This window comes from Otolemur garnettii, unplaced genomic scaffold (assembly GCF_000181295.1).
Source record: "Otolemur garnettii isolate 467f Iridium unplaced genomic scaffold, OtoGar3 scaffold00018, whole genome shotgun sequence".
Classification (NCBI taxonomy): domain Eukaryota; kingdom Metazoa; phylum Chordata; class Mammalia; order Primates; family Galagidae; genus Otolemur; species Otolemur garnettii.
The window spans coordinates 19,012,865-19,025,462 of NW_003852413.1; the positions used below are offsets into that span (position 1 = coordinate 19,012,865).

A 12,598-nucleotide genomic window follows, 5' to 3' on the forward strand; every position below is an offset into this window, starting at 1 on the left:
GAGGTGACACTTCCGCATCTTGAGGTGACACTTCCACATCCTGAGGTGACACTTCCGCATCCAGAGGTGACACTTCCACATCTTGAGGTGACACTTCCACATCCTGAGGTGACACTTCTGCATCCAGAGGTGACACTTCCGCATCTTGAGGTGACACTTCCACATCCTGAGGTGACACTTCTGCATCCAGAGGTGACACTTCCGCATCTTGAGGTGACACTTCCACATCCTGAGGTGACACTTCCGCCTCTTGAGGTGACAATTCCACATCCTGAGGTGACACTTCCGCATCTTGAGGTGACACTTCCACATCTAGACCAGATTGAGACTCAGCAGACAAACCCAGCTGGGATCACAGTTAAGCTTTTGGACCAGGAACCTACCATAACTTCAGTACAAACTAGAGAGGTTAAACCTCTAACCATGCAAGAGACCCTAACTCAACCTCCAGAGGTGCCTAGGGATGTTGTAGCTCCAGTGTATTATGAAATAACAGTTCCAACACCAGGTCAGGATCAAACCCAGCATACAACCACCCCTGGTATCATAGTCACAGTTTTACCTTTGTCCCTGGAGTTTGTTGTAACTTCAGCAACTACACCAGAGGCTCCAGAGAGGATGGCAGCTCCCCATCCAGACCAGGTTCATACTCAGCCTCCGATCCCGACTGAAGTTACAGTTCAAATATCTGAGTCTGACATTACCGTAACACAAAATCCGTTGCCAAATTCCAACACGGAACAACAGGCCAACGTCAACACTGACATGAACACCAACATATGTGAGCTCTGTACCTGCAGGGATGAGACATTGTCATGTGTTGGTCTCAGCCCAGAGAAGAGACTCCGCCGAGTGCCTGTGCAGGAGCCTGAAGCCTATAATGGCACCTTCACTGTTTTGTAAGTCACTCTTCTTCATTTGTTCTCTGCATCCTGCCTCACATGGCAGCCTTTTCCTTGAGACACTTGTGGGCTTTCTTCATTGATTGACTTTCTGCTTTTACCTTTTACTTGTCAGATTTTTCCTTATCTTCATTCTCTTTTTTACTATTGTGCCCCTTCTCCAAACTTATACCTGTGATTACTCTTACTCTTTTTCTTTATCCATTTCTCTTTAGTCCCATCATATCATTGCTTACCCTCTGCTCTCCCATGTTTGCTTCACTCTCTACACAGAAGCATATTCCTCTGGGTGGTGCCTGTGGCTCAAGGAGTAAGATGCAGCCCCATATACCGAGGGTGATGGGTTCAAACCCAACCCTGGCCAAAAAAAAAGAACCCCCCAAAACCAGGTCTGTCATTTATTAGTTTTGTGACCTTGGGCAAGTCATTCCACTCTGTGGTTCAATTTCTTTCATCTTCAAAATGGGGATTGTGATAGTTACCATTTCGTAGGATTGTTGTGTGATTTAGGTGTGATTCTTGTGATTGTTGTGTGAGTACATGTAATACTTACATGTGTATCAGTGCCTAGCATATATATGTATGTTAACTATTATCATCATTATTAAGTCCCTTAATTATGTCCGGACCTCATCTTTGTACCTAGTTTTCTATATGTAGCACCCATTTTGTGCCCAACTCAGGGCAGAGTATGACATTGTCTCAAGAACATGAAAATGATAGGTAGGAAGAAAAGAAATAGGCATAAAAAGGGAGGTGGTTTATAATTAAGTACTACAAGAGATATAGATCATAGATGCCGTAATTCACCAGAATCTATAATCACTGAGGTGTGGAGGTCAGGGAAAGCTCTCTGGATAAGCTGAAACTTTGCCTGGGGCTTAGAAAGCATCTATAATCTGTTAAAGAGAAACATTGGGAGTAAAGCCTAGGCAATGGCATGGCTGCAGGAATGATGGGGATTTAGAAGACCAGTCTTGCTTCAAAGAATTGGGTTAGGAAGCAACAGAAAACGTGATTCTGAAAAACCTCGAACATCAGATATGGGAGTTTGAAAGTTATATGCAACGAGGTCTGGGGAGCCATGGAAAGTTTTTAAGCAACAGAAAGAAATGATTAAGACAAAAGGATTATTTTAGAATCCATACATAGCGTGCTCTAGAGGGGAAAGGTTAACTCAGGGAGACCAAATGGAAAGCTTGTCTAGCAAAATTTAGGAGTAAAGTGAGAAAGGACTAAATCCGAGTGCTTGTGATAGAAGTGGGAATAATGTCCTGGGCAAAAGAAGGACAGGATTTAGTGACCGACTAATGAGTTGGGGAGGACACGTATAGGGAAGGGAGAAATCAAATGTGACTCTATGGTTTCTGCCCTGTGTGATGAAGATAGTGATGGTGGTATATAACAAGGGCAGCAGTCAGAGCCAATCTGAGGGAGAGAAGATCAGTTTGGGCATTTCTTTTTTTTAATTTCTGAGCAGAAAGCTTCTGGTTAAATGGAAATGTGCACTAGGCAGATGAACAGGCAGATGACTTATTTCTGCCTCCGCCCCCAGCTGGGAAAAATACACCTATAAACTGAATAGGTAAAATCGTTGCTGAGGCACAGTGCCTGTAGCTCAGTGAGAAAGGTGCCGGCCACATACACTGGGGCTGGCAGGTTCAAGCCCGGCCCAGGCTGGTTAAACAACAATGACAACTGCAGCTAAAAATTAGCCAGGCATTATTATGGGTGCCTGTAGTTGCAGCTACTTGGGAGGCTAAGGCAAGAGAATTGCTTAAGCCCAAGAGTTTGAGGTTGTTGTGAGCTATGATGCCAGGGCACTCTACCCAAGGCAAAATAGTGAGACACTGCCTCAAAAAAAAAAAAAAAAAAAAAAAGAAAAAGAAATTATTGCTGAGGAATGGGGAACAATGTTAAAGGCAAAGGTTTAAAGTTATCCAGAGAGCTGAAACTGATTGTAAGGCATTTAACAGTTTGCTTTTAAACATGTCATTCATGGACATATTTATACTTTTTTAAAAAAAGTCATGGAACTGCATGTGTGTACGTATATGTATATGTATATGTGTGTATATGTATATAGATGATATTTAGACACATAGATGATTTTATTCATTTATTCATTCGTAACTGGTATTAGCTTCCAAGATTCGACAGACAGGAAGTTAAGCTTCTGAGGAGATGCCTCATCATCTGTGCCCGTGGCCCCACATTATTTCTCTTTTTTTTCTTTTTTCTTTTTTTTTTTTTAGAGACAGAGTCTCACTTTGTCACCCTTGGTAGAGTGCTGTGGCGTCACAGCTCACAGCAACCCACAGCAACCTCCAGTTCTTGGGCTTAGGTGATTCTCTTGCCTCAGCCTCCCCAGTAGCTGGGACTACAGGTGCCCGCCACAATGCCCAACTTTTTTTTTTTATTTTTTGCAGTTTTTAGCCGGGGCTGGGTTTGAACCCACCGCCCTTGGTATATGGGGCCGGCACCTTACTCACTGAGCCACAGGCGCCGCCCTCCACATTATTTTTGATTAATTGTGCAAACTAGGAAGCTTATAGCTCTGGAAATTAGAAAACTGGTATTATTTTCTGTATTTGAATATCTCCTGTGTTTCTTCACAGAAATTTCCAAGGAAATGCTATTTCTTACATTGATGAAAATGTATGGAAATCATACCGTTGGACTGAGAAACTGTGAGTATATTCTCTCCAAATATGAGTACAAAAAATTAGCTGCATTGTAAGATCCTTCCTGGTCCAGAATTTTGAGGTCAACACTTTTAAGGAAAGGTATTTCTTCTTCCATATCTCAAATCAACATCTGTTGATTGTAATTCTATGATTATTTTAAAATTAAATTTGGTGGGCTCTCTTTAAAATAAGAAAGAAGTAATTTAGATGTATTTTTTATTATGTAAGTATCACACAGTTAATGTATAAAAACAAAATAACAGGTATAATGGAAACCCTCCTTGTGCCCTGATGCCTGGTCCCTGCGGTAACCACTAATCCTAAGCTTGGTATATATCCTCCCAGACCTTTCCCAAGTATTTGCCTACATACATATTTACATATAGCAAAATAAATTTGTTGTGTGGTCTTCTTACATTTTTTGTTTTATATAAATGGAGATGTTACCATCTGCCAACTTGATTCTTTCACTTCCTAATGTGTTAGATTTTTCTTTCCCAGCACTTAGAGGGTTACCCTATTCATTTAAACTCTTGCATCATTCCATACTATGGATTCCATACTATGGCTATGGCATGAATTATTTAATAATTCCCCTATTGATGGATTTTTAGATTATGTCCAGTTTTCTCGTTAGGTGCATTGCTGCTTCTTTGTATACTTGGGCAAATATTTCTGTAGAACAGATATCTAGAAATGGAATGGTTGGTGTGAAGACTATGTAGGTATTAAATTTTAATTGTCCTCAAAAACATTGTGCCAACTTATACTATACTCAACAGAGTATGACAGCATTTTACCACTGAGTATTCTCCAACTCTTTGCTGATATAATGGGTGAACAAAAGGCGTCCTGTCTGAATTTGAATTTTTCTGATTACTCTTGAATTTAAATACCTTTATATGTTAAAAGTTGTTGAACACTTGTGTTTCTTCTGAGTTTTATGTCCTTTATCTATTTTCCTTTTGAATTGTTTCTATCATTTTCTTATTAATCTATTAAAGGAGTCAATTTAGATACATAAGTTATTCTGGAAAAGTACAGTAGTTTGTGTGTCATCAGTTCAACTTGTATAAGTGATTTCTGAATTTTCATTTTTGAAAACAGAGATGTCATTTTCTTTTCCATTGAAGTTTGGCCTCTTGTAATATGATTCCATTTAAATAAAGTTCAGGAAGAGGCAAAATTAAAGTTCGTTGTGTATGGCTAACAAATAATAGGTAAAACTATATTTTGAAAACAAGGAAATTACCATAAAAGTTATGATAGTGGTTATCTGCAGGGGTCAGAGAGAGGATTGTGGTTGGAAAGGGCCACACGAGCTTCTGGACACTCATGGTACTCTTTCTTGACGTGATGATACTACATGGGTACCTGCTTTACAATTATTAAACTGAACATTTAAGTTATATGCATCTTATGCACATTGTATTTCTGAAAGAAAAAAAAATTTTTTAAATGGGAGAAAAAGCCTACTGGCTTCACTTGTAGCCTTGACATAAGTCCATGTGGGGCTTTAACAATAACATTTGGGGGGGGGGGCACTTGTGGCTCAAAAGAGTAGGGCACCGGCCCCATATGCCGAGGGTGGCGGATTCAAACCCAGCCCCGGCCAAAAAAAAAAAAAAAAAAAAAAACTGCAAAAAACATAAAAATAAAAATAACATTTGGGGCTTGGTGCCTGTAGCTCAAGTAGCTAAGGCACCAGCCACATACACCAGAGCTGGGGGGTTCAAATCCAGCCCGGGCCTGCCAAACAACAATGACAACTACATCCAAAAAATAGCTAGGTGTTGTGGCGGGCGCCTGTAATCCCAGCTACTTGGGAGGCTGACAAGACAATCGCTTAAGCCCAGGAGTTGGAGGTTGCTATGAGCTGTGATGCCACAGCACTCTACCTAGGGCGACTGCTTGAGGCTGTCTCAAAAAAAAAAAAAAAATGAGGGGAAAGAAATGAGGAAATGGCAGTTCTGCTCATCTTGGTTAGAACCAGAGTTGGGTTCTAACAGGGATTTGTGATCTAGAAAGTAGGCATTAAATATACAATTTGGTGGGAAGAATGGGTAGGGGTATGTGTGTGTAGAGATATGGACACAAAAAGGAAAATGTGAAAAAAGGTTTGAATGAAAACAAAGCAGACGTTGCCATCTTGAAATTAAATAAGAATTAGAGTATTCACTTGGCACCATTACCTAGGTTTCCTCCACAGATAGGAGTTAGTCCTGTGTGGCAAATAGTTTGCATTTTTATTTGGAAGTAACCTTTTCCTTTACACTGTTGGTGGGACTGCAAACTAATTCTACCTCTTTAGAAAGAAGTATGGAGAATCCTCAAAGAACTCAAATTAGATCTCCCATTTGGTTCCTCAATCCCCCTATTAGGCATCTATCCAGAGGGGGGAAAAATCCTATCATAAAGACATCTGTACTAGGTTGTTTATCACAGCTCAATTTACAATTGGCAAAATGTGGAAACAACCTAAATGCCACCAACCCAGGAATGGATATACCAAACTGTAGTATATGTATACCATGGAATACTATTCAGCTATTTAAAAAGATGGGGACTTTACATCTTTTGTATTAATCTGGATGGAGTTGAAACACATTCTTCTTAGTAAAGTATCACAAGAATGGAGAAGCAAGAATCCAATGTACTCAATACTAACAGGAGGCCAGTAGATGACCTAATACCTTCCACAAAAAAGAGAAACTGAAATCAATTCAAGGTCTGGGATGGGAGCATGAGGGAGCAGGGAGAACGAGGGAGAAGGAGGAGGATGGAGGTGCTCCCACTTAATGGGCACAATGTTCGAGTGTATGGCACACCTCTTGGGGGCAGCACACAATTAATAAGAGGAACTCTACCTAACTAATGCAAACATTGTAACCTATTTCTTTGTACCCTCAAATTAACCTGAAACACTAATAAAATTTAAAAAAAAGAAATAACAAATAACCTTATCCTTTTTCAGAATTCTCAGTGAAAATCATTTGACCGAATTACATAAAGATTCATTTGAAGGCCTGCTATCCCTCCAGTATTTGTAAGTTAGTTAGTTAATCACATTTATTTATGAGCTTTTAGGGATATTATCTGTAAGATGAATAAGGGGTTCAAATTAGACAATCTCTAAAACTTCTTTCAGCAATGAAATTCTGCAGTTCTCTAAATCCATGTAGAGTTTTAGCCCACCTTTAACCCATCTCTGTGCATTTTTAGTTTTCAAAATCATATAGATAAGATACAGATAAAATCATATAGATAAGATACAGATAGAAAAAAAACTTCACTTATAAGGAAAAAGTGGTAATAACATCTGAGCAATTATTGACACCCATGTGAACCTTGTTTTATAAGTTTTATATATCATCTGCTTATATTTATATTTAGTCTACAGCCCATAGATCAAATCTAATCCATAGTCTGTTTTTATTTACAGCCTGTAAGTTAAGAATGGTTTTTGCATTTTTAAAGGGTCTGTAAAAGAAAAACAAGAATATGCAACAAAGACCATATGTGACCTACAGCGCCTAAAATATTACTATTTAGCCTTCAGAAAAAGGATTTGAAAACTTGGTTTAGTAGAATGAGAAGAATTAAAGTTAACCTTAAGTTGTTGCTTAAAGGAAAGGAAAATATAGACCATCTACACTAGTTTGAATGCCATTAATCCAGAATTTTTTGATAATTTAATCTTAATTAAATTAACATTTAACTATTAAATAAGCAGATGAATTATAAAGAATAATAAATATATTTAAGAAGGCAGAGCCCTCTAGATGTTCCTAGAGCAATGCTGTTAGTGGGTAGGGCACCAGCCCCATATACCGAGGGTGGCGGGTTCAAACCCAGTCCCAGCCAAACTGCAACAAAAAAATAGCTGGGCATTGTGGCAGGCGCCTGTAGTCCCAGCTGCTTGGGAGGCAGAGGCAGGAGAATGGTCTAAGCCCAAGTAGTTGGAGGTTGCTGTGAGCTGTGACGCCACAGCACTCTACCAAGGGTTAATAAGTGAAACTCTGTCTCAAAAAGAAAAACAAATTTAAGAATATAAAATATTAGATATTTAATATTAGAGAATATTGAATATATTTAAGAGAATCGGCTGGCAGTAAGGATTTCATTGCAGAAATTATTATACTCTTTTTTTTTTTTTGGAGACAGAGCCTCAAGCTGTCCCCCTGGGTAGAGTGCCGTGGCATTACAGCTCACAGAACCTCCAACTCCTGGGCTCTAGCGAGTCTCCTGCCTCCGCCTCCCAAGTAGCTGGGACCACAGGCGCCCGCCACAACGCCTGGCTATTTTTTGGTTGCAGCCGTCATTGTTGTTTGGCGGGCCAGGGCTGGGGATTCGAACCCGCCACCTTAGGTGTACGTGGCTGGCGCCTTAGCCGGTTGAGCTATAGGCGCCAAGCCAGAAATTATTATACTTTTATTAAAAATAGTTGTTTAAGGATGGATGCAGTGGCTCACACATGTAATCCTAGCACTCTGGGAGGCCAGGGTGGGAGGATCCCTTGAGCTCATGTGTTTGAGTGCAGCCTAATTGAGAGTGAGACTCTGTCTGTACTAAAAAATAGAAAAATAATCTAAACATTATGGTGGGTGCCTACAGTCCCAGCTACTTGGGAGGCTAAGGTAAGAGGATAGCTTAGAGCTCAGGAGTTTGAGGTTGCTGTGAGCTAGGCTGACACCATGGCACTCTGGCCTGAGGCAACAGAATGAAGCTCTGCCTCAAAAAGAAAAAAAGTTTAAATTATGGTTAAATGGTATAGCTAGAAATGTTTACCCTACCAATGCTCCCAATTCTTCCCAAATTACAAAATGAAAATTCCTCCTGCCTTATTGCCAAGGAGAGAATACTTTTATTTCTATCTTTTTAGAGATAAGAAGATACTATATCCCTTGCTATGAAAGTCTGAGTTTTATCCTTTGCCCATGGGGTCCAGAAAAGTGTACATCATTAATTCTTATTAAGCTAACTAATGTTGCTCTTTAGCAAATAGATTCTTCTTTCAAATGCAGAAGCTTAAGGCAAGTAGGTACAAAGAGTCTCACATGACACTAAAAATAGTCCTTTGAATTATCAAAACTTCTAGGCCTTAAGGCACGACCACTTTTGTATTGGTCTTCTTAGGCACCTCTGCCACATTTGGGGGAAAAAAGTAAATGACATAATTGCTCAATGGAGTAGGCCCTTCATTACTTCCACAATGAAATATGCATACTTTGTAAGTTAATCATTTCATATTAGGATCTATAGTCTCATTCATTTAAGAAAATGCCAACCAATTAAAAAAACAAAAAAAATATGCCAACCACTTTGCCTAATATTAGAGTTGAAGAGATGCATAAGACAGGGTTCCTACCGTCCCTACCCTTCTAAGAACTTAACATCTCACAGGGGAAACAAACAGGTAAGCGTAAACCATAGTGCAACAAGCACTAAGAGGATGACAAAGGGAGGGCTGCAGAGGTCCAGAAGAGGGACACAAAGTAACAAAATTACATTTCTTTTAAAATAGTTTTTTTTCTTCTACTCCTTCTCAGCTCTTCACTCATTTCATAAATACAGTAGAATCTCCATGGTTGACCACATCCATAATTTTACCTAATTTTCATAGACTGGACATGTGCCACATGTGCTCAATGGAAGTCCCTTATGCTGACTACCACTGTAGTTGACTGGTTTGTTATAGTCCAGTGAGCGATCAGCTTAGAGAGGTTCTACTATATTCTCATGTGTCAGTTTTGGGCCATGCAGATGAGCAAGACCTAGTCCATACTTTCAAGGAGTTTATACTTAAAAGAAACGGGAGCAAAAATAACTACATTGAAAAGAAGAAATAGCTATGGGCACTAAGAGGGACCAACTGCTTCTGGAGCACAGAAGAAGGAGAAAAGACTTGAGTTTGGATCAGAGAAGATGTTCCCAGAGCAATGCTGTTAGAATAGGATCTATCAGAAGGCCATCAGTTATCCTTAGACAGATTTGGGGGGAAATAGTCTATACTTGGAAAAGGAAAATGGGAGAAAGGCAAAATACAGTGAATTATTTGAGGAATGCTATGCGTACCTGTAGCATGCAAAAAAGAGCAGGAGACCGGAGCCAGACTTTCTAGGGCTTTGAATGCCAAGCAAACGCTATTACAGGGAACCATGCTTTATGCCTATCTTAAGTCTGCACCACAAGCACTTGGGGGTCTTGTTAGGCTTTGGTTCTGGACTACAACTCCACAGCTACTCATTCCGTCAGTTTAGAGTAGGGCCAAGGATTTTCATCTTTCATAAATTCCCAAATGTTGGTCTTTGAGAACCACTTCTGGAGAGTTCATCTGGTTAACTGTGTGCAGGATAGTTTAGAACAGTGGTTCTAAACCTTCCTAGTGCTTTAGGCCTTTAATACAGTTCCTGTGGTTCGCAGCCCACAGGTTAAGAACCACTGGTTTAGAAAGAAGAGATACCAGTCAGAATAGAGTGACAACAGCCAGGTGAAAAGCGAGGGATAAACTGGAGTCAACAGAAATAGTCAACTATAGTTAAGAAGGGGTGTTTTCAAATAAAAATCCAGTTCTGTGCTGCTTTTTGGTACATCCCATCACTGTACCACTGAAGAAATTGCTTTTATGGAATATTAAGGCAATATAAAATCAAAATGAATTTTTATTAATATGGTATAATTCTGAATTAGTTCAAAGTTATATATTAATTAGAAGAGTAACTTCCTTTCAAAAGATGTGAAAGGATATCTTTTATCTCTTTTGGTATTGAACTAGCTTAGAAAAACAGAATTAAACCAGAAAGGTATAATTGTGAGATTATTCCTTTTCATATTAGAAATTATATAGATAGAGAAAAACTTTAAGCTTCTAATCTAGAATTTGATGAGGCTACAAAAGGTTGTTTAATCAAGTCTCCTGCTCTAGGGAAAGATTACATCCAAAATCTATTCAGATCTATAGTTGATTTATGAAAAATCATGAAGGTACAGGAGGATTAGGGGGCTATGGAAAGTTCAAATACAGGTCTGAAAGTTTGTAGACAAAAACTACATATTCATTATGATCATTCTAAACTCTACTATTTGTTCCTATTAATTTGGAATCTAATCAAGGCAATGTCTTCCTTTTACTTTTTCTAGAGATTTATCCTGCAATAAAATCCAATCTATTGAAAGACGTACCTTTGAATCACTACCATTTTTGCAGTTTGTGTAAGTTACAAATATAACTTATTTAACACTTAGAATTTTTATTAAACTTATAAACCCTCTGCTATTCATTTTGAAATATGATTAAAATTTTACTAGTAGAAAGTTACTACAATTATATAGCAAATCCATTTCATCCCTAGGAAAGATTAGTGCGAGAATTATTACACAGATCAGAGTGGATCATAATAGAACAATGGTTCTCAACTAGTGTGATTTTGTGCCCAGATGACATGTGGCAATGCCTGGATACCTTTTCAGTTGTCACAACTGTGGATATGTTACTGACACCTGGTGGGCAGAAGCCAGGAGTGTTGTTAACCTACACTGTACAGGACAAACCCCCCAGACAAAGAATTATACAGCTTAAAACAGCTGATATGTCAATAGCACTGAAGTTGCGAAACTCTGTCCTAGAGAAATAAAGATCTCTTTAACACAAGTATTTGTTGAGCATATGCTGTTTTGTCTCTACACATTGCATGTATAATAAATATGAAAGTATAACTCATAAGCCAATATCTTCTACTTCTACAGCAAAATTTCCTTAGTGTATGGAGAAAGTACTGAGGTCATGTTTTGTCATACATAAATTAGAATCGCTGCCAAATGATAAATGCTTTGAAAGAATATCTTTCTTCTTCTTCATCAGCTTGTGCCTTTCCTTTTTCTTGTTTTTTTGTAGAAATCTTGGTTGCAATTTACTCACAGAACTGAGCTTCGGAACGTTTCAGGCGTGGCATGGAATGCAATTTTTACACAAGGTGTAAGTTAAATAGATGAACACATGTAAAAATCTATGTGTAAAAGCATCATACAGTTATCAGTTAACTAGGTATAAGCTCATTATGAACTCTGAAGAGTTTTTCTTAAGATCTATCCAATTTTTCTTTTTTAAATTTTTTTTTTAAAAGTATATTTACATTTCACGGAAAGAATCCATCCATTTTTTTTCAGGCGAGGAAACTAAGGTACAAAGAGGCCAGGAGACTTGTGTAACTTACATATGACATGCTCTACTTTCCCTAGAACTGATTCTTGGTATGGGCAGTAAAAGATGTCAAGTAATGCTCAAATCAACATTGTCTTGGGAGCCTTAACAATACTGCTTTGATATGTGAATTGTCCTTGAAACCCTACTTTTGGATTTAACTTTGATTCCTGTTCATGTACGGAGTTTCTAACTGCTGAAATGTTTACAGCATATAGCCATAAAGAAGGAAGCATAACCAAGTCCTCCAGGGTGCAAAAGGTGAAGGTTGTTTTTTTCAGAGTCAGTTTCTTTTCAATGATAAAGCAGAAGAATTCCAGAAAATCTGCCATAGGGCACGTCTCTCCTTGTCACCCAAAATATTTTTTTTTTTAAAAAAATATTTACCTATGAAGAATGATCTGTGGGCATCTTTGCACTGTGGGGAAAAATGGTTTTTATGTTAAGCTATAGTGCAAACAATGTTCAGAAAGAAAATACATTGCTTTAGCCTAATTCCATACACTTGCTTTCTGACTACCCTTCAACAAGCTATGTAGAGAGGCCAGGCGCAGTAGCTCACACCTCTAGTCCTAGCACTCTGGGAGGCCACGGCAGGTGGATTGCTTGAGCTCAGGAGTCCAAGACCAGCTTGAGCAAGAACAAGACCCTGTCTCTAAAAAGGAAAAGAATAGCCAGGCATTGTGGCAGACATCTGTAGTCCCAGCTACCTGGGAGGCTGAGGAAAGAGGATCTCTTGAGCCCAAGTATTTCAGGTTGCTGAGCTGTGATGCTATGGCACGCTACCAAGGGCAACAAAGCAAGACTGT

The 12,598-nt window shown here is 38.9% G+C and overlaps 1 protein-coding gene across 1 annotated transcript in view; it reads left to right on the plus strand.

The window, feature by feature from the left end:
* Window positions 1–743: 743 nt before the first annotated feature.
* Window positions 744–12,598, plus strand: part of LOC100948498 (leucine-rich repeat-containing protein 37A2-like) — a 31,725-nt gene continuing 19,870 nt past the window's right edge. Inside the window, exons 1-5 of the mRNA XM_012802873.2 lie at window positions 744–899; window positions 3,521–3,592; window positions 6,564–6,635; window positions 10,730–10,801; window positions 11,484–11,564. Coding sequence (XP_012658327.1) covers window positions 766–899; window positions 3,521–3,592; window positions 6,564–6,635; window positions 10,730–10,801; window positions 11,484–11,564 — 431 coding nt within the window. The 5' untranslated portion in view covers window positions 744–765. The remainder of the gene's footprint in view (window positions 900–3,520; window positions 3,593–6,563; window positions 6,636–10,729; window positions 10,802–11,483; window positions 11,565–12,598) is intronic.